The sequence below is a fragment of the Galeopterus variegatus genome, unplaced genomic scaffold (genome assembly GCF_000696425.1).
Source record: "Galeopterus variegatus unplaced genomic scaffold, G_variegatus-3.0.2 Scaffold180, whole genome shotgun sequence".
In the NCBI taxonomy this organism is placed as follows: domain Eukaryota; kingdom Metazoa; phylum Chordata; class Mammalia; order Dermoptera; family Cynocephalidae; genus Galeopterus; species Galeopterus variegatus.
In genome coordinates this window covers 690,854-716,854 of record NW_007726291.1, presented here as the reverse complement: position 1 = coordinate 716,854, position 26,001 = coordinate 690,854, and the positions used below count along the sequence as shown (strand labels likewise).

General features: G+C 41.3%; 1 protein-coding gene across 2 annotated transcripts in view; it reads right to left on the bottom strand.

Annotated features, from left to right (window-relative positions):
- Positions 1–3,857: 3,857 nt before the first annotated feature.
- The window catches only part of BEND7 (BEN domain containing 7), a 53,438-nt gene continuing 31,294 nt past the window's right edge, over positions 3,858–26,001 (bottom strand). The window contains exons 5-7 of one of the 2 annotated variants that reach the window (XM_008564053.1): positions 14,399–14,518; positions 7,877–7,930; positions 3,858–4,152 (exon numbers count right to left, since the gene is read on the bottom strand). In XM_008564053.1, coding sequence (XP_008562275.1) covers positions 4,082–4,152; positions 7,877–7,930; positions 14,399–14,518 — 245 coding nt within the window. In that variant the 3' untranslated portion in view covers positions 3,858–4,081. Of the gene's footprint in view, positions 4,153–5,723; positions 6,379–7,876; positions 7,931–14,398; positions 14,519–26,001 lie in introns of those variants that run through there. The other variant, XM_008564055.1, reaches the window with a different exon arrangement.

The window sequence follows — 26,001 nt, the reverse complement described above, 5'->3', positions numbered from 1 at the left end:
CCTGTCGCTCTTTTAGTGACACATTGTCTGAGTGAGCCTCACAATGTCTTTTCGGTCACTGCCCCAGCATGGCGCTGGGCACGCCGCAAACATGTGAATGAACAGAGTAGCATCTAACCTGAACTCCCCTGTCACCCTTCTCCAGATCGCTCCTGCCCTTGTGTTCCTCACCTTAGTGAGCCCGACACCCCCTGACTCCGGAGCCAGAAACCTGGGTGTCAGCTTTGACATTTCCTCCCTCCTGCAGCCCAAGCCCTCCCTAGCCTTGCCCCTCACCCCCTTTCCTTTGCATCTCAGCCCCAGTTGTCCCAGACCCCCAGTGTCTTCCCAGTTGGTGTCCAATAAATGGTGTCAGCTTTGACATTTCCTCCCTCCTGCAGCCCAAGCCCTCCCTAGCCTTGCCCCTCACCCCTTTTCCTTTGCATCTCAGCCCCAGTTGTCCCAGACCCCCAGTGTCTTCCCAGTTGGTGTCCAATAAATGGTGGAGCTGAGCTCGGGTGCAGCTGGGAAGGGAGCCAGCTGCACGCCCCAGTCACACTGTAAGGCCAGGCCTGTAGGAGTAAGACACCCGAGGCTGGAGTGTGAGTTGTGTCCCCTGCCAGCAGAGCCTCCTGTGGCCAAACAGGGGCCCCTCGCCACCGGGTTAGAAAGGCCTTACAGGGATGTTTTGCCGGGCTACCTATAAAGTACCGATCCTTGCCAGGGTGTGGGAGCAAGGGCAGCCCAGGGGATTTGGGCCAGAATACATGACAGGGGCACCTTACAAGCAATTTCGTGGACACAAGGGGAAGCCAGAGGCCACGTGGCAGGAGGAAAAGGCTGGTGCCAACTCCCGGCTTCACAGAGGTGTGGGTGTGTGGAAGACTCAGGCTGGCTGTAGCTTAGATTTTGTTTTTGGCAAGCAACTTGCCCTGTCGCCTTCTTTCCGCCAATTCAGCTGCTTTCTTATGTGGCAGCTTCTCCCCATCCCCCAAGGCCTGCCACTCCTCAGGGCTGCTGATGAGCTCAGGGCCCTCCACTGTGAGGGTCCCAGAAACAGCCTGAATCAAGACCTGATGGAGCCAGATTTCAGAGTTGGGTTCCAGTGCTGGGAGCACGCTCAAAGCTGGGCCTGCCTTTGGGAGGCAGGAAGGGGCAGGTGCCCAGTGAGGAGCAGCGCCCTCCTGTGTTTAAAGAGGAGAATACAGCAATGATGTGTTAGCCTCCATTTTGCATTAGAGAGGATTGATTTGTCCTTCTGATGTGTTGTTTCCATAGAAGCAGGGCTTAACCTTTTAAGTGAAGATTATAAAGCTACCTAATTCATTTAAAATTAGGCTTCAAGCATCTCAGTACTTAACGCTCAAGTGTTTTTGTGGGACTTGCTGTAGCCATTGATCTAATTGCCAGACAGAGCCAGTGACTTTCTAGCATTTTGAAGCCTCTCATTTCTGGTAGCAATCTAGCTTGTTTCTTTATTTTTAAAAATTAACTTCATAAGGAGACATAACTTCTGTGGAAGATCACCGGAGTATTAATAAATACCTTTCAATTAATGAACAGCACTGACTTCTCTTCATAAATACAGTAAGACTGTCACACAGGCAAGACACATGCACGTTCAATTAAAGTAATTTATTGTATTCTTCCAGAACAAACATAAAGAGCATCTTGGGAGTTGATATCACAACACGATGTTATACACCATTTTCACAACTAGCCTTGTGTTGAATTCTTTTTTTAAAGAACATAGTAATTTTTAAAAATCTAAATATTTACATATTAATAAAACATATATACAGAAGATTGACATTATCCATAGATATGGATTTTTTTTTGCTAAGAAAGCCTATAAAAAGGATTTCTGAATAAAGTCTGAACAGTAGTCACAGTAAATAAACACAAATAAAATTTTAATTTACAAAATATGATTTTACTGTTGCATTTTGATAAATATTTCCAATTTGTGAATCCATTGCACATACTTGTGAGCTGAACAATCCCCACCCCCTCAAGTATTGAAAACTCCAAGCTGTCGCCCAGTCTTGGAAGGAAGTGCTTTTGAAGGTTCATGCTGCATATCTAACACAGCCACACTTCTAAGTAAATGTTTCTACCTTTACCAGCAACATATTCATCATATTTTCATAGAGTGAAAGGTCACTAATTAATCTTTTCTATTCCCTTGAGAAATATTTCCTTCTGGGAGGCAGAAGACAAAATTTAAAACATATGCTGCAGAAAAACAAAAGCCCTGGTTTGCAGTACCTTGTCAGACCACTTCAGAGAACAAAGGGTCTGGTTTCAGGAGAGAGAGGACTTACTGGCCAGACATGGAAAAGGCTAACTAAAAGATATGATGGAAATAATTTCTCTGAACCTTCCTTGCAGTTTCAAAAAGAAGACAAAAGACACACATATATGCGATGTAACTGTCTGGTATTTAGACTGATTCCACAAGCCATATCTGAAACCAGTTTTTTGTCACATTACAGGGATGCCTCTATCACCTTCGGGTGATTAGCTGGTCTTTAGGGGAATACTGATTTATTCCAGAGCGCCCCTTCTATCTCTAGATGTAGTTTCTCAGTGTGATATGACACAAGTACCCTGGATAGGGTAGTAAGGAAATTCAGCTTCCACACCTGGTCCAGCCACTGAGGGGTTAACTGGCCTGCACTGGGCAACCCCTTTCACCCCCTTCTCCTCAGCGTCCTCAGTTGCAAAGCCAGGGGTGTGACCAGTGGCCTCTACAATAACTCGAAGCTCTAAAATTCTATGGTTTGATAAACTAAGTGCTAGGGAAACAGGTTAAACTGTCAGCACTACTGTTTTTTAACCCTGGGGTTTGGTGGATCTACAGACCACATTTCTTTCATGCCAATTTTTGGCCTTTGGGTCAAGGGCCAAAGATTGAAGGCAATTTGCTTTATGCAATACATGACTTGTAAATGCAATGTTTCTAAATAGTATTTTACATTTATCATCTTAATAGAAAAAGAAATCTGGAGGTCAGTATTTCTGTAAAACAAATAACCATATGGCAAGATATCTCTTTAAAATAAATCCAGGGCTGGCCGGTTAGCTCAGCTAGTTAGAGCGCAGCCTTATAACACCAAAGTCATCGGTTCGGATCCCTGTACCAGTCAGCCGCAAAAAAAAAAAAAAATCCAGATTTTCATATGTTGGTTTTATATAGAGAGCAAGTGTATTAAGAACCAAACGAACTATAACACATTAAGTGCGTCCGTGGCTGGCTGCCACTCAGTGCCAAAGTCCTGGACCACTCAGTTAAAACCTTCTGTTAAAATGGTTGTTAGATATCAGGTAGATAACTGGTTAGTTTGAGCTTCTCACTTTTAATTAGTTATTTTGTCACTGTGTTGACACAACTTATGTGGTTTTTCTTTCCTAAGAATTCATATGTCATTTGCGCTTGGTTATAAATGGTTATTTTGGGGGGTACTGATGTCATAAATGATTTTATCTAATAGGTCAGAGCTATCTTGTCTCCCAAAACTACTTTTTCATCTTCTAAGCTGATGAAGGTTAATTAATTTTGGCCTTCGCAACTGCTCTCTCAGTACTGGGAAGAGCTATTCTCCCTTATACTGCAGCTAAGCAATTTACATAAAAATAAATATGCTTCAAAACTCTATACATTCACATTGAGGTTATGAATAAAAACAGGGAAGAGAAAACAGCTTCTTTATAACGGACAATGAAGTGACTGGTTCATACGCTGGGCTTGTAAAGGGTAACAAATCAACTCTAAAAATAATTTTTAAAAGTCTTATACCAAATCGGAGGCTTGATTATCACATATTACAAAGAAAGTATATGAAACTATTAAAACATGACAGGTCTGGGCTTGTAAAGGGTAACAAATCAACTCTAAAAATAATTTTTAAAAGTCTTATACCAAATTGGAGGCTTGATTATCACATATTACAAAGAAAGTATATGAAACTATTAAAACATGACAGGTAAACTTTACAGAACACCCACACTTTGCAGGAACCTGAACTGCTACGTGGATCTTTGAGGAAATTCGAACAGAAGAGTTATGTATGCTAATGAACCATGTCACTAAAATGAAAGCCTAGGCTCTCATTTGAATGAAACCTGCTTCTGTGTCCTCCGTGTTTTCTCTCCTGGTGTCAAATGTATCACCTACAAGAGAGACAAGAAAATGAAGGGGGAGAGCCGCTTCTCTAAGGACGAGTTGTACATCTTCTACGACATGGCCAGGTGTTCTGGACAAGTGGAAAACTTAATGGGGAGAGGTCTGTGTTTTCAGGGTTAAGTCGTTAAGTTTTTAGCCAAGGCTTTAGTTGTGCTCAATGAGCAATTTTATGAATTAGAAATTCATAATGGTTATTTTTCACAGGAAAGCCCATAAATGGGCTTTACTGTTATAGTATGTCCACATATTGTCCAGTAATACAAAATGGCTAAGTAAAATATGGTTTACCCGCAAGAGAATAACACGCAGCTACTGAAATAATGAGTATAAAGGTTTGTAGTAGAATGGAAAAATGCTTATTAGGTGGAAAACAAAAAACAAAATTTTATGTATTTGATCTCCATTATATAGATAAATGAAATAACTATAGAGAAAAGTCTGGGGAAAAACACCCAATGATGGTTGTCTCTTCCTTATACTTTTCTTAATTAATTTTTAAAAAGAAAAGTATATAAAAGAATGCCAATTTACGACAAAAATTGCTAAGCCCATCACCCTATTTCTTTTTTTTTTTTTTCCTTTTTGTCTTTTTTCGTGACTGGTAACAGGATCGCAACCCTCAGTGTTGCGCCCGTACTGCGACCAGCAACGGGATTGCAACCCTCGGTGTTGCGCCCGCACCAGGCTCAACCAGTGAGTGGACTGGTCTCTATATGGGATCCGAACCCTCGGCGGGAGCGCTGCCCTCTACCAAGTGCGCCACCGGGCCGGCCCCATCACCCTATTTCAAACTCAGAAGCCTCATTTGAAATTTCAGAAAGTACTGTTTCAATTTTACTTTTTCTATAGTTTTTTTAAAGATGCAAATTATTCCCAGATTCTAGGTGGTTTGACTTTATTATCCAGGCACTCTTTCCACACGTGGGCTGCAGTATTTACGTAGCTGCCACCACCTCTCATGCTAGTTTGAGGGCAGGCTCATTACACCACAACCCAACTCAGTGCTGGTTTCTCGCAGCTGCTAAAAAAGGTTTCCCGAAGGGGGTTGAGGGAAAACAAATGAAATTATGTTTCTCCACCTATCATAGGATCTGCATCCATTTTTGTTCAAAGGAGACAAAGAGAAGGTGGCTTATATGTAATGAATCAGAAGAAAGGTCATTTTACTGCTTGACTGTAACCCTGCCCTGGTCACTTCTGGTTCACAGAAACACTTAAAAAGGTACAGTCCTTCCTCAACCCTTCCCCAACACACACAAATCTGGAAGGAGAAAATAGACCTTAAAAAGGTAATAAAGGCATTGTTGAATCTTTGAAAAGGACCAACTATTGCCAGCCCAGATAAATGAGATAAATAAGGTCTCTGTCAGTGTCCTTGGTTGCCTCTGTGGTTCTGAACAGTGAAGCTCAAATCCAAGGGTGTGCAAGAAAGGTGGAATTCACCACTCAGATGGTCTTATCAGGGCACATGTAAGGAGGGGTGTTAGTGGTTGCACTGCATTTCAAAGAAGCCAACCAAACTGGGGATTTTACTTTAGGGAGGCAATCAGAGACATGCTAGACTATCAGGATCATTTAATTTTATTCCTGCAAAATCTGGGCACCAATCTGCGACTTCTTCTCCTCGCTTTTCTAAATGATAAGCATTTTTATTTATCATGCTGTTTAGAAATTTGTATCATATGTCTATCAATAGTCTAGTGAAAAGATCTGCAGGTGTGTTCCATTACTTTCTTCATTGTGACCTCACAGCCTTGGGCAAAATTTGAGAAAGGACGTGAATAAATGAGCTTAAACTGCAGTGAACAGACAACGAACATTCTAATTGTGAAGACTGTGTGACACTGAAATGGAATCCTAAAGGGATTAGTACATCCATCATCTCTGAGGATCTTTAAGAAACATGCAGAGAAAAGCTGGCTTTGGCTTAGGTATAAGAAAGCTACACGGTGTAATGGCTGGGAGTCGAGGGACCTGGGTTCCGGCCAGGCCATCAACCAGCTGTGAGACCTTGGGAAAGTCATTTAATGTTTCTGGACCTCAGGCATTTTTTCCTGTAAAATAAAAGGACTGGATAAAAAGAAGGGATTGGAGTAGATGATCTCTCAAGTTCCTTCTCATTCTCAGATTTCTTGAAAATTTTTTCAGTTCCATGAAGCTGTTCTAGCATCCCCTGTGCTCAATTTCCTTATCTGAAACATCTCTGTCTCCATCTTCAGATAGAAAAATGCAAAGGCATTATTTCAAGGGAACGGTTTGCAAATAACAAAACAAAATCCCATCGCGTCATATGACACAGAACACAGGTGGTGCACCCTGGGAAGCACGATGAGAAAAGCAAGTTGTTTCCTCCAAAGGGCCTTGCTGAAATGCATACTTTCATGATTATGATTAGCATTTCTTGCATCTACTGGGAATGGGCCGGAGGTGATAAGAGTAAGGCTGATATGAGCTGTCCTGATATTCAGAGAATGACAGATTGGGAAGGAACAATAGAGATCACGCATTTCAATTCTCTTAATTCACAAATGTGGAAACACAGCCAAGCAAGAAGAGAAACCCCTTTTATACAATGACTCCATATGGTAAGAACTTCATGTAAGCAGACCCTTTTTGCAGTATGTGATTCATTTCATTTATTTGTCTATCGATCTGTTGCTTAGCTACTCAGTGACAGAGAAAGCAATGTAGCATTGATATGGCTGTGTCTTCTTGTTGCTCTGAAGGTCACCAACATTTGCCCACCCTGCACCTAGGAATTTTGCTTTTACTGCCATTTCAGGATATGTGCTATCAATGAGCAAGTGACCTAGTAGAGTTCCTACACAGACTAGATACTCCACTAATAGTGGCTGAATTTAATTTAAAACTTACCACCCTAAATCTAGAGGAAAAAACACTGAGTTGAGCTTTTTCAAAAAGTTAGAGGGTTTTTCCAGTGTCTGGGTTTTGTGGGCAGAGAATCTTCAGGTATTCTCTTAAGGGAAGTCAGTAAAGAATCCTGAGAGCAAACGAGGGAGCAAACTGTTTGATATGTGGCTCAGTGACCAGATACTTGCCCTCTGGCTCTCAGATATGAACGGATACACAGGCCAAGGTCAGAAGTATTACACTAGAGGTGAGCAATGTGAAGTCAGAATTGTGTCTATGGCTTACTCCAACAGTGTGCAGCAAAAGCTTCAATGAGATGCTGTATTTGGCCAATCTGGTTATAGTATTAGGGCTGTGCCAATCATGTGGATGGACTGGCTCATTCAGTTACTCAGTCAAAATGCAGTACTCACTGGGTGCCCATTACATGAAGAACAATGATTAACTGCTGAAGGTTCAAAGGCCTTTTGAAGCAGGTGGAAGAAGACAGAACAGGCATGAATTTGATCACACAAAATTGGTGGTCCCTGTTCTAATGGGAAATCTCATTTTGTGTTAAAATATTTTTTAATGTCCAAAGGTTGGGAGGGACCAAATGTCATGATACTAAGTTCTTAGGATTTGCTCTTTCGAGATGTTTATAAATAGGAAACAGAGTGTGAGAAACATGTAATTTTTCATACATTTTATACTCTGTGAAAAATATTACTAGGGTCTGGGCCTGTTACAGAGCAGTTTGCTCAAGCGTCTGTCTTTCTAATGTTAAAAAAGCATTTTCAATGCAAATATTTTTGTATGCTGTATATTCCAGCGGGTGATGAAAATGTAAACGTGTTTTACCTGTTGGTGGTAGAGAAATGCCATCCAGTCTTTCATCACCGTCAGCTACCTCTGCTGGTTACAAACATAAAATGCAAATCATATTAGTTTCAGGGAGCATTTTACCGAATACATTAATTTTACCAAATACAGTAATGCAATTAAAAACACTCTAGTATACATAATAGTTCTTTCTTTTCCCTTTTGAACGTTGGTTGGTTTACATTATAGATTTTAGTATTATTATTTAAATAACCATTTTTTGATGATAATGGTATAAAATCAATTTTTCTATATTAAAAAATTTTTTAAATCATCTTATTCTATCAATCTTTGATGATTTCAGTTCACTTTCACTCATTTACAGAGGCTTAAATATCCACGCAGCACCTGGGGTGAGTTGTTTAGATATGGTCATCAATGGCATGTGGGCCAGTGGATTCCTGTTGCAGAACTGTCCCTGTCATGCCCAGAACCGTTCCTGGGGGGCAGCCTTAGGAAATCTTCAGAATGAACCTTCTTTGAAGATGACTGCAAATTCAGATCCTAGAGCTGCCAATCTAGCTTTGGAATCAGTTCAGTCATGAAGAAAACCATGAGGAAGGAATATGTGTTTCTTCAAAAGAGTCTTCATTTCTGTGTTTTAAAATGCAAACCTTTGCTCATCTCTAATATGTTTCAGTCTCCTTAGGAGTCTTCCAAAGGCAGATCCTTCAGTCACAAAAACCTTCTAAACGGAAAAAAAGAAAGTGCCCACTGTCTACTGAAAACCAGTGGGCTTGTTAGTCTCCCCCACAGGCCGAAGACAGGGGAAAGAAAACATTTTGTTATGGTCACTGGGATAGTCTTGGGGGTGCCCTGTATGTACCAGGGCTGGTGGTTCCCCCAGACGTTCCCTGCTTTCTGCACGTGAGCACGACAGGCCGAAGACAGGGGAAAGAAAACATTTTGTTATGGTCACTGGGATAGTCTTGGGGGTGTCCTGTATGTACCAGGGCTGGTGGTTCCCCCAGACGTTCCCTGCTTTCTGCACGTGAGCACGTGGGGCTGACCTTGTGAGGCCAGTCAAGTGAGGGCTGTCATTTGCCCCACGTTGTAATGCTGAGTTGGTGTAAAGAAAAACTAATACTATGTTCTTGTTTTTATTGTTGTTGCTATAAACACAATTGGGGTTTAGATATGGCTAGAAACTTTCAAAGGCTTCCACCTCCAGTTCCCCTTCTAACATCTTGTGCTCAGATGGATACATTCTGGAGTTAGTGAAAGACCCATTGTCTGCTGACTGGCTAGATTCACACAAGAGCAAAGGCTGAGGACAGAATATTCAAGACCAATTTTGGTCAGAAAGGAGTAGAAACCACTAAAAATGATGTTGTAGAGGCATATTTAATAACAAAAATATTCAAGTCAAACAGCAGGCTAAATTGCATGATTAAAATTTTGTAAATGGGTTTATAGGAAAAATGCAGGACATACTGAAATGTAAACTGTGTTTCTCTCTGATGGAAAGGCTTTAGGTATTTTAAACTTTGTTCTATGGGTTTTTTATTATTTTATATATTTAAAAATAATGAACATATGTTATTTTTATATTTACAAGACATTATTTTCTTCAAATTGGCTTGAGTGACTTTGATTGGGTAGATGATCTACACGGTAGTTTTCTCATTGCCTAAGATTTTAAAAATTCTTCAATAAAAGTAATAAATAATAATCAAGACAACAATGACGGTAGCCACCGCTATTTATGAAATGCTTACCATTTACTGAACACTTTACATGCAATGTGCCATTTAACCTTCAGAAAACTCTACAAGGTTTTCCTGTTCTGTTTTTGTGGCCATTTTAACAAATGAGAAAACTGAGATATAGAGAGGTTAAGAAACTGACCCAAGGTAACACAGCTACTAAGTGACAGTGCCAAGGGTTTGAATTGGGTTAAAGTCTGGGCTCTTAATCTCTTTGCTATGAATAGTCTAAACATATCACATGCATCATTATGAGCTCATTTTTAAAATCTTTAAAATTTAGTTCATTTTATACTTTAGTAACTTTCTCTACATTACATTTATAATTGCTTTTCATTTAGTTATAGCAAAAATTAGTTTTGGGTATAAGCTGATCTTCCCTTTGTAATTCAGCTACTCTCACTTTTTAAAAACAGGCCTATGCTACTATGCACTTTTATAGGAACAGAATACGGACAACCAGAAATATATACAAATTAGTATATGCTAGCTGCATGAAAATCGCTGTGTTTTTAAAATTGAATTACAACATCTGTCTGTAACAACAAGCTCAGTCTTTCTTCCCTGGTGACAATCAATTTGTGAAATTTGGAAAAGACTGAGCAAGTCCAATGAAAGTTTAATAGCAGTGACAGCTTTACTCTTAGATTTAACACAAATAATAAATTGTGATTTCAGCTCTGAGGAAATCATCTATTGAAAATGACAAAAATCTATACCAGGAAAAAGATCATTCCAGTTATAGAAAAAAAATTATTACATGTGATAAGAGCTCCAGATGAATTTCTGTTTGGATTCGCACAGCAACCTATCAAATCTGTGTGGGCCACTTCTTTTTTCTTCTGAAGCGGTGCAGACTTCCCTAAACGGTTAGCTGATTAGCTTGCCCAGTCAGGGTCTGTACTTAATTCCAGGAATTGAGCCAAAAATGATAAATAAGGTTGGAGTTGTGCAGTATCTATGAGACGCTGTTTGTATTGTCATTTAGATCGAAAATAATCAAGACAAAAGGCATGAGAGCAAGTACTATTGATCCGGCCTCTCAGTTCCTATCAGAATCGTGGAGGAAATGAAAGTGACTCCAGTTTCAATTTGCTGGGGCCCCACTTTGTGCTCCTCGAGAAGGAAGTGTAACAGTATTTGACAAAATTGGGAGACAAACTCCATTTGGCAGGTCATTGCTGATGCGCTATCATTATGGTCTGGTTTGGTGTGTGTGTCAGGGCTGGTTTTGTCTTCACCTGCCTTCCACTTTTCGGAGGCTAACAGAACCTGCTACAGATGCAGAAGAGAAGTGCCAAGGTGCCAGTCACAAATATCTAGGCAGATCACCTAAACTCAGTGGTCAAAAGTTAAAATGTCCTAAGTCAAACATTCCAATGCCTACGGAACAGGAGCAGACCATCTTCTAGGTGGGAAGGGCTCCTAGAGGTAGGGAAGGGTGGGGGAGCAGGCTACAGTTTGGGTCTTATTCTCTCCACCAAGTAAGGACACATTAAGAAGTGGCCATTTGCAAGCTACAAAGCAAGCCCAAATCAGAACTCGACCAGGCTGGCACCTTCATCTGGGACTTCTCAGCCTCAAGGCCTGTGAGAAAATAAATTGCTGTTATTTAAGCAACCAGTCTGTGGTACAGTCATCCCATCTTATCTAGGGAGCATGCATTCCAAGACTCTGGGTAAACCTACTGGGCAACCCTCTTTGCTAACACTCTAACACCCTCTTTGCCATTCAACTGTAAAAGATTTTTTTCTTTTTACTTCCAACCTAACCCCTTCCAGGAGCCTGAAACCTAGGGGGGGCTACAGTAATAAAAGGGTGCTTTTGTGATGTGACTCAAGAAGCAGGAGATCTTTAGCATAATAAGGTCTAATAGTCATGCTAGCAGGAGGTTAACCTTCCCAAGTGTTTTCCAGTTAATCTGTCCTGAGTGAGGCAGGCCACCATGAACGTCTGGGGGAGAAAGGGAGAAGAGAAGAAATTGGGGAGGGAGCAACAGGACTAAGGAGATGGGGACAGAGAAGGAAATGAGAGGAAAGGCATGAGGAAGTAAGGGGAACTCGAGGACGACTATGAGGCGTCCCCAAGAGTCCTAAGGATCTTGTTCCCGAGGGCAGAGCTCAGGGACATTGCCAACCTATGGGATCTGGAGGGAAAGGGATAAGCATTTGAACCTCAAGTAAGGAGCTGATGAAATATCCCTCAGGCCCTCATGTGACCTTGACTGGGCAAACAATAGGGCCTTTCTGTTGTGGACTACTGTCTCTTCCTTTCTGGAATTACTGACTGATTTACTGGTTCATTCAACAAGTATTTCATGAGTGTCAGCCCTGTGTCATGCACTGCGATAGTCACTCAGTACATGAACAAGACTCAGATGCAGTCACTACTCTTGAGGATCTCATGGTCCAGTGGAGGAAACAGGTATGTACCTGTTGAGGTGGCAGAAGGTTAAAGTGCTGGGGCCACTGTGAAGGCTCCAGAAGGCAACATTTGAGAAGTTCATGAAGGAGGAGGTGTTGTTTCCAAGGCAGAGGGGAAACATGTGCCTGTGAGAGAGGGCACATTTCAAGAACAGGGAGAAGGCCCATGGCAGGAGGCCAGGCTGGTAAAGAGGGCAGGGCTAGAAATTGTGGGAAGAATTTCTCATAAAAAGGATTTGTTAGAGATTCCTATAGTTTGAATGCATCCCCCAAAAAGCAGGTGCTGGAAAGTACGTCCTCATTGCAAAAGTGTTGGGAGGTGAGGCCTAATGAGAGGTGATTAGATAATGAGGGCTCTGCCCTCATGAATGGATTAATGCTGTTATTGGGGGTGAGTTCGATCCCCTTTCTTCCTTCTCTCTCTTTCTCTCTCACCCTCTCTTTGCCCTCCCACCAAGTTATGATGCAGCAAGAAGCCCTTTGCCAGATGTGGCTCCTGGATTTTAGACTTCCCATCCTCTAGAACTGTGAGCCGTTTCTGTTCATTACACATTTCTGTTCATTATAAATTGACTGGTCTGTGGTACTCTGTTACAGCAACACAAAAAGGATTAAGACAGAGATACACAGTCTCATGCATTTTGTATTACACTTCTCCATAATATCCAAAATGTATAATATGGCAGCAACTACAGTCTATTTCCCAAAACATCTCACACTCCAGCCACAGAAACTAAGAAGGCAGATGTCCTGACGTTCGGTCTGGATTTTTTTCATTTTATTTATTTACTTAATCAACAAATAAAAATTGTATATATTTATAGTATACAACACAATGTTTTGAAATATTCTGTTATAGCAACACAAAAATGGACTAATACAAACATGTTACTTTGAAATATGCATATACTGTGGAATGGCTAAATCAAGCTAATTAACATACGCATTACCTCACATATTTTTTTGTAGTGAAAACACTTTAAATCTACTCTCAACAATTTTCAAGTGCACACTGTTATCAAGTATAATCACCACACTACACAACAGATATCCTGAATTTATTCCCTCTGTCTAACTGAAATTTTGTGCCCTTTGACTGACATCACCCCAGTCCTCCCCCCAGCCTCCTGGTAACCACCATTCAACCTACTTTCTGCTTCCATGAATTCAACATTTTTAGATTCTACATATAAGTGGGATCATGTGTTACTCGTCTTTCTGTGCCTGGCTTATTTCACTTAATATAATTCTTCCAGGTTCATCCATGTTGTCACAAATGATAGGATTTTCTTCTTTTTTTAAGGCTTAGTTGTATTCCATTGGGTATATACACCATATTTTCTTATCCATTCACTGGCTGCTGAACACTTCGGTTCATTCCATATCTTTGCTATTGTGAATAGCGCTGCGATGAACACGGGAGTGCAGACAGCTCTTCGACACACTGATTTCATTTTCTTTGGATATATACTCAATAATGGGATCGCTGGATCATATGGTAGTTCTATTTCTAATTTGTTGAGGGGCCTTCACACTGTTTTCCATAATGGCTGTACCAATTTACATGGAATTTAAAAAATAATATCTAGAGATTTAAAGCCTCCTAGAGATAATTATTCTATGATAAGAGAAAACGGACTTCAAAAGGATTCTTCACTGGTGGGGCCCATTTGCCACCTTGGGAAGGCTGAGACTTCAAATAACCAATCTAAGTGACTATTTACTGGTGTTCACTTTTCCTGGAAGAATAATCCTAGAACTGCCAAGCCCGGATTTTTTTTTTTTTTTGGCTGGCCAGTAAGGAGATCCAAACCTTGACCTTGGTATTATCAACACCGCACTCTAACCAACTGAGCTAACTGGCCAGCCCCAAGCCCAGGTTTTAAACACACATACACACGCACACGCACACACACACGCGCACACACACACATTTACCTTAACATCCCTTCCTATTTGATGTGGTGTTTCTGGTAGGAAGACTATTGTTATTTTTTTACCTTAAGCAACTAGTACTTTTAAAAGTCATGCAGATCCAAACAAACAAAAATCAATAGGCAAATAGAAGCAAACTGCAAAAGAGAGACCCAGTTTCATACATAAGACACATTAGACCACAAATGAGATTAGCAATCTTTTTCGCTTGTACTATTCAAAGCAAATAACCAGACATGATTTTACTATTTAATCTTAAGGTGAGTTTCAAAATTCATTTGAATAAGACTTTAGGATAAGAAACCATAGCATATTACATAGAGCTTCTTTGAAAGGCAAAAGACACCGAAATACCCTAGAGCAAAGTACTGTACTTTATAAAGTCTAAGAATTCAATAAAGTTTGTCTGCAATTATTTTCTTGCTGCTTATTCATACCTGAGCCTCTTTTTAACCTTCTTCTGGCCAGTTTAATTTGATCCTGTAGAATCTGTACCCAGTCTCTTGGGCCAGGAAGTTTATCCACATGGTTAGCAGTACAGTACTTTTCTGTGAAGACTGAAAGAAAATGTAAAATAGTGTTAAATACTTTAACAAAGGAAATATTCAGATCTGAAATAGAAATATATCCCAAGAAGAAAAGAACAGTATATTTCTAAAGAATGTAACTTCTGCAGTGCATATCTTTAATATCCATATTATATTCCTTTGGCAAAGGTGGAGATGGGCAGGACCCTGGCTACATACAATGTGCTGTGCTTCAGAATGAAGCTGGCTACACATACTAAGTGTGGAAACTGCACTTTTTCCTTGCTCCACATTCATGTGAACATGTTTCATATGTAGAGAAGAAAATGCCTCCTATGGGTCCACTGGCCCCACGACAAAGTTCAACAAATATATTAAAAGACTGCTTTTTTGTTGTCAATTCAAAACCAAATGAAAAACTACACAAAAAGATGGTACTCTCACGGCGATTCCTACTAAGTCAGTACTCAAAGTACATAACAATATAGCTGTGAATCTGAATTTTGAGTCAACCCTTGCATGTTGCACTAGCTCCCAGGAAAGAGCCACCCTGTTAAGCACAAAAGAAACTATGGAGAATCATGGCGGGACAAAAGGACAATTATCTCAGGAAAGCTGCGCACAGTGTGTGACTGCACCTAGGTGCTGCTGCTGACATTTCTGCCATGCACTCTGCTCCTGAGCACTTTTCAACTTGTTCTCCATAAGGTCAAGATCTAGGAGGCAGTCATATCCCACTGCCTTCATGGTATTTAAAATATTGGTAATTTTAATGTTTCAAAAGATTTCTTTTAAGAAGATATGACAAAGGAAAATATTGACAGATTCAACTATATAAAAATGTAAAATTTCTATTGAATGAAAAAGAAACATTTCATCAGAAGAAGAAAGGCTAGTTGCACTAAATATGACTGAAAAGATTCAATATCTACCACCAGAGAAAGAGCTCATTCAAATAAAACAGCAACTTAAAAAGTCCCCATAGATAAATGGGCAAAGTATATTTAACAAAAAAACATTAGGAAAAATGTTTAACATGTAAACCAAGGAACTGCAAAATATACTTGATACCTACTAAATTAGAAAAACATTAAAAAAGTTAATACTTGATATTGTAAAATTATGGGGACCTGGCACATTCAAACATTACTACTGGTGTAAACTGGCCAAACCATTTCAGGAAATAAGAGTAATGTAGAAGGAGAGACATAAAACTGCTACGCCTTTGGACTGGTAATTTTAACCTTCTAGAAATTTATCCTGGAAATAATTTGAAAGAAGAAAAAAGCCATGTATGTGATCTCATATCAAACCAATGTAAACAATCCTATTGTGCAGGAAGGTTTGGGGGAGCCTGGAGTAGAAAGAGGGGGTTCCTTTTAGGAAGCTCCTGCAGTAGCCTGAGCTAGTGAAGTATCTAGGGCAGAGAACTGGCATTTTGGTGAATTATATTACACTGGAAACACAGAAGAAAGGGAAGGTTTGTGAGGTAAAAGGTGGGATCCAGCAGGTTTGGTTCAGGACCTGCTGAGTCTGGGGTGCTTGTGGCACAGCTAGCAAATATCCAGACAGAGAAGGCCCCGAGAGGAATGGGGCTGGCCTGAAGATACACAGACACACAAGAGGGGTCTTCAACAAGCTCATGGAAAGATTCATATTATCTTTTTTTTTTTTAATACAAGCTATTATTTATTTATTTATCTTTTGGTGGCTGGCTGTTACCGAACCCGTGGCCTTGGTATTACCATCACCGTGCTCTCTCAAGTGAGCTAACCGGCCAGCCCTTGTATTATCTTTCAATTCTATTTTCCACAAACTTTTTGGAATAGTCATATGTGGTGGCTGAACAGTGAGAGAAAAAGCATTAGCCAGAGAGATCACAGAGCATGCAGACAGCACTGGCCACATGTGAGCTAACCGGCCAGCCCTTGTATTATCTTTCAATTCTATTTTCCACAAACTTTTTGGAAAAGTCATATGTGGTGGCTGAACAGTGAGAGAAAAAGCATTAGCCAGAGAGATCACAGAGCATGCAGACAGCACTGGCCACACAGAGGACCCCACGTGGAGAAGGAGATGAAGGCAGGAGTCCAGGAGGGCCCAGGAGCGATGGGTGGACAGTCAGGAGCCCTGGGAAGAGGGTCTTACAAAGGCCACCGAGGGGATCCCATAAAGAGGAGGGGCCAACAGCTAAAGTGTGGAGGAGAGGGATGGGAAGGGAGGTGTGGGAAGTGTCTACCCAAGGTCAAGGGCGTGGGGGGGGCTCACAGATGACACTCATGAAAGCCTGGCTCAGAGGCAGACGGGTGGCGTGGTTACTGGGAGGAAGGCTGGCCGGGGAGCTGAGGGAGCAGCCAGGATGGTGGAGCAAGGAGGGTACGAGTAAAAGAAGGACACAATCGAAGGAGCCATCCAGGAGGAGTTGGGGATGATGGGACCCAGGATAGAAGTGGGGGGCTGCTTTCCAACAGAAGGAGAGAGTGTCCTCCTCCGAATCTAGAGGGGAGGGAAGATCTATGCTGCAGTGATCACTCCTGAGATCTCCCAGAACTCAACAGCCAGGGGCTACCGAGGATGGAGAGTGTGAGGCAGATTTGTAATCATCTCTGAGAAGGACAGGAAAAGAAGTCGTCTGAGGACAAGTAATAGTTTGTGGTGACAACCATCTGCATGGGAGGTTTTCTCCATCAGCAGCTTGTGGCTCCTACTTAGGACACAGTCTCAGGTCACGATTTTGCCAGACAGTTTTGGCAGAAGAACAGGAACATAAAGCACTTGAAGATGTTGGTGAATATGTCATCTGGAATGAATGATCTCACCTTTCCACCCCCACCCCTAATCTGGGAAGGCAGTGAAGCCAGAAAGAGGCTCACAGACTTGGAGATATCTACAGAGATCAGGACATGGGGACGTCACTGGGATTGTCAAGCAAGGGTTCGTGGAGCTGGGTGGGAGACAGCTAGAACAGTGCCACTGAGATATGGAGCACAGAGCAGCAGCGAAGCAGTCATGTGTGATAATGTGCAGGTGTGGCGGTGGTGTGGGGCTGAGGGGTAGCAGAGGTGAAGGTCACCGTTGATGAGGCCAAGACACTACAGTATGTAGCCAGGGGGTCCCATGAGTCTTTCGTGTGGACGGCAAAGTTATTCAGGATGACAGGAAGACCTAGGAGTGAGAGGAAGATGTGCAGCTGGGATAGGAGCCTTCGCAGGGAGGTTCCACGGCAGGCCCAACTGAGCAGAGGAGGAGCGATGGTTAGGAAGCAGAATTATGCATGAGGAAATATCCAATGTGTGCCATGCAGGGCAGGGGACAGGAAGCAGTCTCCAGCTGGGAGAGACACAGGGGAAATGATGGCCCTGGCAGGTAGAAATGCTTGTAAACCTCCTGCACCGGTTCATAAACAACTTCAGGGTCTTCCTTTCTTTTGTCTTCCTCAAAGCACCCATCAGAGTGCCTTGAACTGAATAGAAACAATAATAAACATTTGATGAGCAAACAAACATATTTTCCAGTTTTGTTTCTAATGGAAACAAATACAATAGCTCACAAATTTAGACTAATTGGGGGAGATTGGCCTATCTAAATTAGTAGGAAGTCTTAATTAATAGATTATACTTAAAGAAATAAGGTTTTATTACATTCAAATGCCTACAATAACATTCACTAACCAGAGAACTGCCGAAAGGTTCTTGAAGTTCTGTCTTCAAGAAGATAAAATTTGTATTTAGCACACTATTCACTTACATGAAAATGTATACTCCAAAAATGGCTGAATATAGTCTTAGCAGGTGAACATCTTCCCGCTTGTAATATTATTTACACAGAAATGCCTACAATAACATTCACTAACCAGAGAACTGCCGAAAGGTTCTTGAAGTTCTGTCTTAGTAAATATAAAAAATTTGTATTTAGCACACTATTCACTTACATGAAAATGTATACTCCAAAAATGGCTGAATATAGTCTTAGCAGGCGAACATCTTCCCGCTTGTAATATTATTTACACAATTAATTTCCATAGCAACCCCTCTTTGCTTAGATTGTGAAATACACGTGTCTAAATTGTCACACATTAGAAAGTAGTGGCTCCAAACTAACAAAGTAGATTTGGACTGAGCCAACATCAAAGAGACTCCCATGTGCATCACAGCCAAGTTCAGGGGGACCAAAGGGAGGGTGGCCGTGGAACGCTTTCTCCCACTCCATGAAAGGCTTCAGATCAAACCTTTCTCATCTAACCCTGAGATCAAGTATTCTGTCACTCACTAAGAAGGCATCCGTTCCTTGTCGTTTTTTTCTCCTTTCAGTTAAAACTTATGTGGTTTCAACAGAAATGGCTGCCTCCTGGGGCTGTGTCTAAGACCTTTGAAGGCATGGCCATAGGCTTCTTGAAAAATACCTATACAAATAAATATTTCTACTGGGTGCATCATTGACATTCTAGTTCATGGATTACATCCAAACTTAAAAGAGACTTTTAACTAGAATTCACCTACTGAAGACGAAATCCTATTCTCTGCATTACAATCACAGATGAGGCCTCAGAACAAGGCCAAAAGATTGTCACTGCATTGATCTGAAAACAGTCAATGTGCTATGTGAATAGAGGCATCGAGTAAGCAGAACATAGTTTTGCGCTCTGAATTTATAACTAAAGGTCACACTATTATCCTGGTAACAGTTCCATTAGGAATAATGATGTGAAAAGAGGTACTGCCTTAACACACTAGGTTTCCTACTATGTTAATAGCGGGTCATTAAGGATCATAGTAGAATAATTTGCATTCACCCTCACTATGCAATACGTTCTAAAAAGAAATTTCCCTCCTTTCCTATTCTAATATATTAAGGAGAAGTGAGGGCTAATTTTAAACAAATCCACATACTCTGAACAAGTGGAATATGGCCAATTAAACTAAATAAAAGAGTTAAAGCATCTACTCTGCTTACTATAATTTGAGGTCTCAAGGCACAGAGAGTATGTTAAGTCACTAGGGAAATGACAAATGCTCGATTTGATCTGTACATGAATAATGACTTTCCCCAGATGCTCGCATTCATTTGAACCATGCCCTTTAATTGTATATAAATAATGAATAAGCTTGTGGAGATGGAGCAGATCCTTCACTGGGAATGTGGCTTTTCATATAATCATCAATGAACACGGCTGTGTGCAGCATGTCTGACATGCTCGATGTGCCACCCTGAGAACACAGTGGCTGGCATGTTCCCCACACAGCCATCTCTTTACACAGGAGCTCCTAAGGGGCTTTGAATTTTGACTTTTCTGACTACCCGTGCTGGGAAAGCAGAATATGGTACAGACTTTTAGAGGAAGTCACTGTGTCACACAGACACTTTAAGTAACAGGAGTAGGTTTGCAGAGCTTTAATTTCACTGTGAAATCCTCTAAAAACTGGCCAGCAGTGACAGCCCAACTTGGGATTTGGTGGCTCAGTTTTAACTTGTGGACAAGTAGAAATCAAGGCTTACAAACAAGGACAACTGAAAGCCAGTCCTCATCAGATTTGCCAAACTCCTAGAGCTCATGAGGGGTTAGGGACAGCAATCTCCACAGTAGGGTCCTAGGTGACAAGCAGAGCGACCCGGCTGGAGACTACTTGCAGCTGGAGTTGTACAAAAAGAGAGGGAATCCTGGGAAGCAGCTTCCTCTTCACATGTGAGCATAACCCAACAGGCTTCCCTCCCACATTCTCCTCTCATTCCTTGTAAGGTGTTACTTGAAACTTCCCACATGCTAAGTGGTTTATATGTATCTCATTTAATCTTCACAATAATTGAAGTAATACCTACCAATTGGGTAGGTATTGGATCCCTAAATTAGAGATGACAAAATCAAAGCGTGAGCAGGTTAAATAATTGGCCCAAGGTGGTACAGTGAATAGTGCTTATTTCCCACATAAATTACTTAATTTATTTATTGATTTTTTGGCAGTTGGCTGGTAAGGGGATCTGAACCCTTGACCTCAATGTTATTAGCACCATGCTCAACCAAGTGTGCTAACTGGCCAGCCCAAATTACTTACTTTTTAATTTAAAATTGTATATGAGTACACAGGTATTGTAAAAGAAAAATGGTTGAATTCTAAATACGAGGGTTCTTCAAAAAGTTTATGGAAAGATTCGGTTTAATATAATTTGAGGTCTACTCTCAGAACAGAACAGACAGGCACATTCCTCACAGAGCTATCTATTCACACAATAGTTCCTAAGGGGTTTTCAATTCTATTTTTCCACAAACTTTTTGAAGTACCCTTGTAGAAGCAGATCAATAGCTAAGTAAATACTTCCACTAAAGTTGAGAATACTGGGGTTACTTTCAACCACAGAAAACAGAACTGTGGGGACAGCCAGGGAGAGGGGGAGAGAGAACTGGGTGGGGTCTGGCAGGTCACCTATCCCTTATCCTCCATCAAGGAGGCCAGTTGAGCATGTGCCAGGGCATCTGTGAATGGAAACTGGGCTGTGAGTAGGATGGATGTGTAAGTATTTTGAACTCTGAGATTTGATGACTCTGGTCCACATTTTATATGGTTCTAATAGCATATATATTCTCTTTGATGATATCTGGTGCATCATTCCCCAATTTCATAGAGAGAGCTAAAATGTATAAATTGTAGGCTTGATATCCATTCTAGTAATTTATTAAAATAACAGCCATTGTGGCAATGAAGGCACTGTGAGAGAAAAGGAAAGAGCTGGAATAAGGGCTGGCTGTTCAGACAGGGTCCTCCATATCCTGGTGTACCTGTTCCTGGTCTAGGGACTGGCTCTTGGCTGTGCAGGTTCGGAGATCTGATTTTAGCAGACCACCCGGGGGGTTCAGGCCTGAACCTAAACCTACATACAATACCTAAACTTACAAGAGACTGATCATTCAACCAGAATGGCAATTAATTAATGTGTCATGGGGGTATCTTTCTATAACTGTAACTTCTTGGGATCAAGGGCTTGGAAAAAGAACTGAACAGAAGGTTGCTTGGTGAATATGGAGTTAGACCAAAGGCAGCTGGATGCTGCGGGCAGCCAAGCTTTGGGATACTTATAGGAAACTGCCCTTCCTTTCCCCTGCTGCCAGCACCCTCTAAGCCACAGCTTGACTGCAGCAGTGACAGACCCTTGACCCGAGGGAAGCCGAGCCACAGACTGCACAAAACCATCACTGGACCCTCCCCTGGCCTTCTCCTTAGAACAGCAGGCACTGAAAATGAGGGCCTTAGCAGCACTAGCAGGCAAAGCAGAAATGTGGTGGTGCCAGTAGCCATGATGTGCCACGTGCAAACCAGAACCATGAGGGGCAGGAAGTAAGTAGAGAGAAGAGATGTACAAGGAGAAGCAGTGACCCTGACCCTGAGAGACAAAAGCATGGCTCCCAAGACAAGGATGCAGAGCTCTGCAGCAGCCTCTGCTCCCGGACATTTCCAGGGCAGCCTTGCCAGACATCTGCTCCCGAAGGAAACTTGAATGACACTCTGCTTCTTGAAACCAAAGAGCCTTCTGGAAGAGAGCATTTTCTACTGGTTGGAGTGAAGCCTGATTCTTGATGAACTGATTACTTACAACCACCTGCTTGGATGCACTAGACCTCCACATCCCAAGTGTGCACCGACAAGTTTTCTCTTGGCTCTCCCGCCCCTGGCCTTGGTGCACCCACAAATCTTAGGAGCACATCATCAGATACACAGTCACAGATGATCTTTAGCGATGCGATAACTTTAGCAGATGGATTCGCTGACCTGCTTGTGTTGATTCCTATTAAGAGCAGGTACAGCAGAGAACATTTTCTGATCCTGTACACAAACTGGGGGTGCTTCATATCTGCAACCTGAACCCCACTGTGCTCTTATTATAAAAATAACGGGAAATATTTATCCAGTACCTATAATGTGCCAGCACTATGCTGGTGCTAATGAACAAATGGTCCCTTGACTTCAAAAAGTTTGCAGTGAAGCAGAGGGTAAAGCATAAAGGTAAATAAAAAGTCAGAAACTGCACAGAGTAAACTATTACAGAAGTATGAGATCCACAGAGAAGGGCCACCTCACCTCTTCTGGGAAAAGCATGTGCAGGCCACAGGCATGCCCTGCAGCTGTCCTGAGGGAAGCGGGGGAGTAGCTCAGGTTAGGGAACAGGGAATGAAGTCTTGGGACTAGATGAGGGGGAGCTGGAACTGAAGCTCCTGCAGGAGGCTGTGAAGAGAGTAACCAACCCACCAGTAAGCAGAGGCACCATGCATGCTCTCTAGACTTTGGAGGGAGAAAAAGTTCCTTAGAGAATTCTACATGCTTGGCCTGGACCTCACAGAGGTTTGGAATCTGAAGTGACATCATCTGCACAAAAGCACAAGCATCGTTGTTGATGCTCCTGGGCTCCAGATAAAAGGAGACACAGAAGGACTCTGAAGGGCTGCTCCTGCAACCTGGGCCACAACAGAGTCTCTATCATCTGCACAAAAGCACAAGCATCGTTGTTGATGCTCCTGGGCTCCAGATAAAAGGAGACGCAGAAGGACTCTGAAGGGCTGCTCCTGCAACCTGGGCCACAACAGAGTCTCAGGAAAGGAAACAAATATAGGCCCGCTACAGGCGAGCTTATATTTTAAAATAATGAAACACATGAAATCCACCAAAAGCAAGAGTCAGCAGACTCAAAAGAAGCAGGATTAGAGCCCCACTAACTTAAGGCAATGGAAAGCAAAATAAGTACGTTTTACATGATTATGGAAGGCCTTACCTCATGAAGAAAATAACGCAGCTGATTTCAGAAAGAACCAAACAGACTTATAGAAATTAAAAATACAGTAACCGAAAATTGAAAACTCAAGGGATAGGCTAGTCAATAAATTAATATCACTGAATATAACAGAGAGATAGATCTGAAGAGTTATCTAGGATGTAACACAGAGAGATGAATAGATAGGAAATGTAACAGACTTAAGAAATATGAAGGACAGAATGAAAAGGTCCAAATAAACATTAATAGACATTTCAGAGGGAGAGAATTGAAGGAATGAAGGTAAGGCAAAATTTATAGACGGTAGATGAAAAATTTCCAGAATTGATGAGTTATGAATGCTTGATTTCAAGAAGCACAACAAGCAAGCAGATTAATAAAAATAAATATATACCTAAACCTGTAATAAAAAAATTGGAGAATGCCAAAGGCAAAGAGATCTTGAAAGCAACTGCAGCAGAAAGACAGATTATCTACAAAGAACAACAGGCTGATAGCGGATTTATAGCAACAAGAGAATCCAGAAGATGCTGGAATATCTTCAAATTGCTATGAAAAAATCATCCTCAATCCAGATAAATTATCCAGTCCACATTATTTGATAGTGATGGTGAAATAAAGTTTCAGAACAAAGATTGAAAGAATATACCACACAGACCCTCATTCAAAGAATTACTAAATGGTATACACTTAAGGAAGAAGAAAACTAAGCAGAGAAGGAAAGAACTGGAGGGAGAGGAGAAAAGGGAGGAAAGGACAGGAGGACATGACCTATGACACGAACAATTTCTGCAATGCCCAAGTAATGACAACTGTGCAGCACTGGCTCAGAGGGAGATGAAAGACCAAGTGTAAACATGTGGGTGAGGGGTGCCCAGTACGTGACAGAGACGGAGTTACCACGTGACAGAGACGGAGTTACCAATCAGTAAAAAAGGATGGTGTCACATGCCTGACTATCCATAGAGAGAAACAATTAAATTAAATCTTTCCCTCACATTTTAGGAAAAAGTAAATTCCGGGTGGATTAAAAACCTGATTATAAAAAATAAAACTTTAAAACTTTATATCGTCAGGGTAGGGAGGATTTTTTTTAAAAGGGCACAAAAAAGTTCAAAGCATAAAGTAAAAGAAATCTATATGAATGTCTAATCTCCACTTTGGTATGATAAAAGGCATTATATACAAAGTTTTCACAAGTTGGAAGATGAAGCGATATTTGCAACATGTACAACTGACAGAAGAACTCAGATAAGTCAGGAAGAAAGCAACAACTTAATGGAAAAATAGAAAATCAGTGGAAATTCACAGAGGAAAAATAACTAAATAGTGACAAATACGAGCTGACACGCAACCTCAATAGTTATCAAGGATTCCACCACTGAGGTGCCATCTGAGTCCAATCAAGTTAGAGAAAACTAAAGTCTAACACTAGATGTTGGCAAGAATGATGGAAACAAGGATTTCTCATACATTCCTGGTGACATATAAATGATAACAATCACTTTAGAGAGCCATTTGGCAATGACCATTGAAGCTGAAGATGCTGTCCCCTGTCCACTGTCCATGTGTCCCCTGGAGAAACTCACACATGAGCACCTGGAAACACAAAGATTACCACTGCCATGGGCAACTGGGGGACAGGAGCACCAAATCACTTTAGAGAGCCATTTGGCAATGACCATTGAAGCTGAAGATGCTGTCCCCTGTCCACTGCCCATGTGTCCCCTGGAGAAACTCACACATGAGCACCTGGAAACACAAAGATTACCACTGCCATGGGCAACTGGGGGACAGGAGCACCAAACTCACTGTCTCTTCATAGAAGACTGGAGGAAGAAAGGGCTTTATCATGCAGTGGTTAGCAGTCGAAATGAATAAACTAGAGTTATAATAGGAATATGGATAAATCTTAAAAGGACAGCATGATGCCGGGTATGCAGATTTTTAAGTACACAAAACAACTGTAAATGTGATTTACAGCTGCACACTTGAAAGGTAAAATAAAAACATGAATGGGGAAGATGCACACCAACTTCAGGTTACTTTGGGGAAGACAGGGGGGAAAGAGAAGAGAATGGTAGGATGAGGAATATTTTGATTCTTAAAAAAATAAAGACGGGGGTATGAAGTAAATATAATATCTGTTTTAAATCTCAGGGGTAAGAAAGAGAGAAAACAAATCTTGGCAAATGTCTTTACCACATTCAAGATGAAGAGAAACACTATTATTCCCACTTTTTAACCTAAAGATTACTGCTAATGGGGACAAATGTAATTCTTCAGTAAGTCTATGAACAAATCAGAAAATTTCTCTAGTCCTATGCGATAGAAATGTAAACACTGACCAGATTTCAACTATACTCTTTATACACACTCTGTTTTGGGAAAAGCACCGAAAGCTATCTTTAAAAGAAGCTAAGAGAAGACTCAGTAATTAGCCTGAGGAGAATAAAAGATTGGAGACCTCATCCTTCAGGTCTCAGCTGAAACATGACCTTCGCAGATAATGCCTCCCTGAGTTCATTAACCAGTGATTTTTAAGTAACAATGTCTAGTGCTTATCTAGACTGTAAGCTCAGTAAGGGCAGAGATCACACTCTTGTTCACCACGGGCACTGATTATGTCTCTCATTCACAGCTGGCACAGAATAGGCAAACATGAATGTGTGAAGGAATAGATCTGAGAACCTTTTTTTCCTGGTCTGTTACTGAACTTGAAAGAATTGAAGGAAGAATTTCTTCAGTAAATAGCC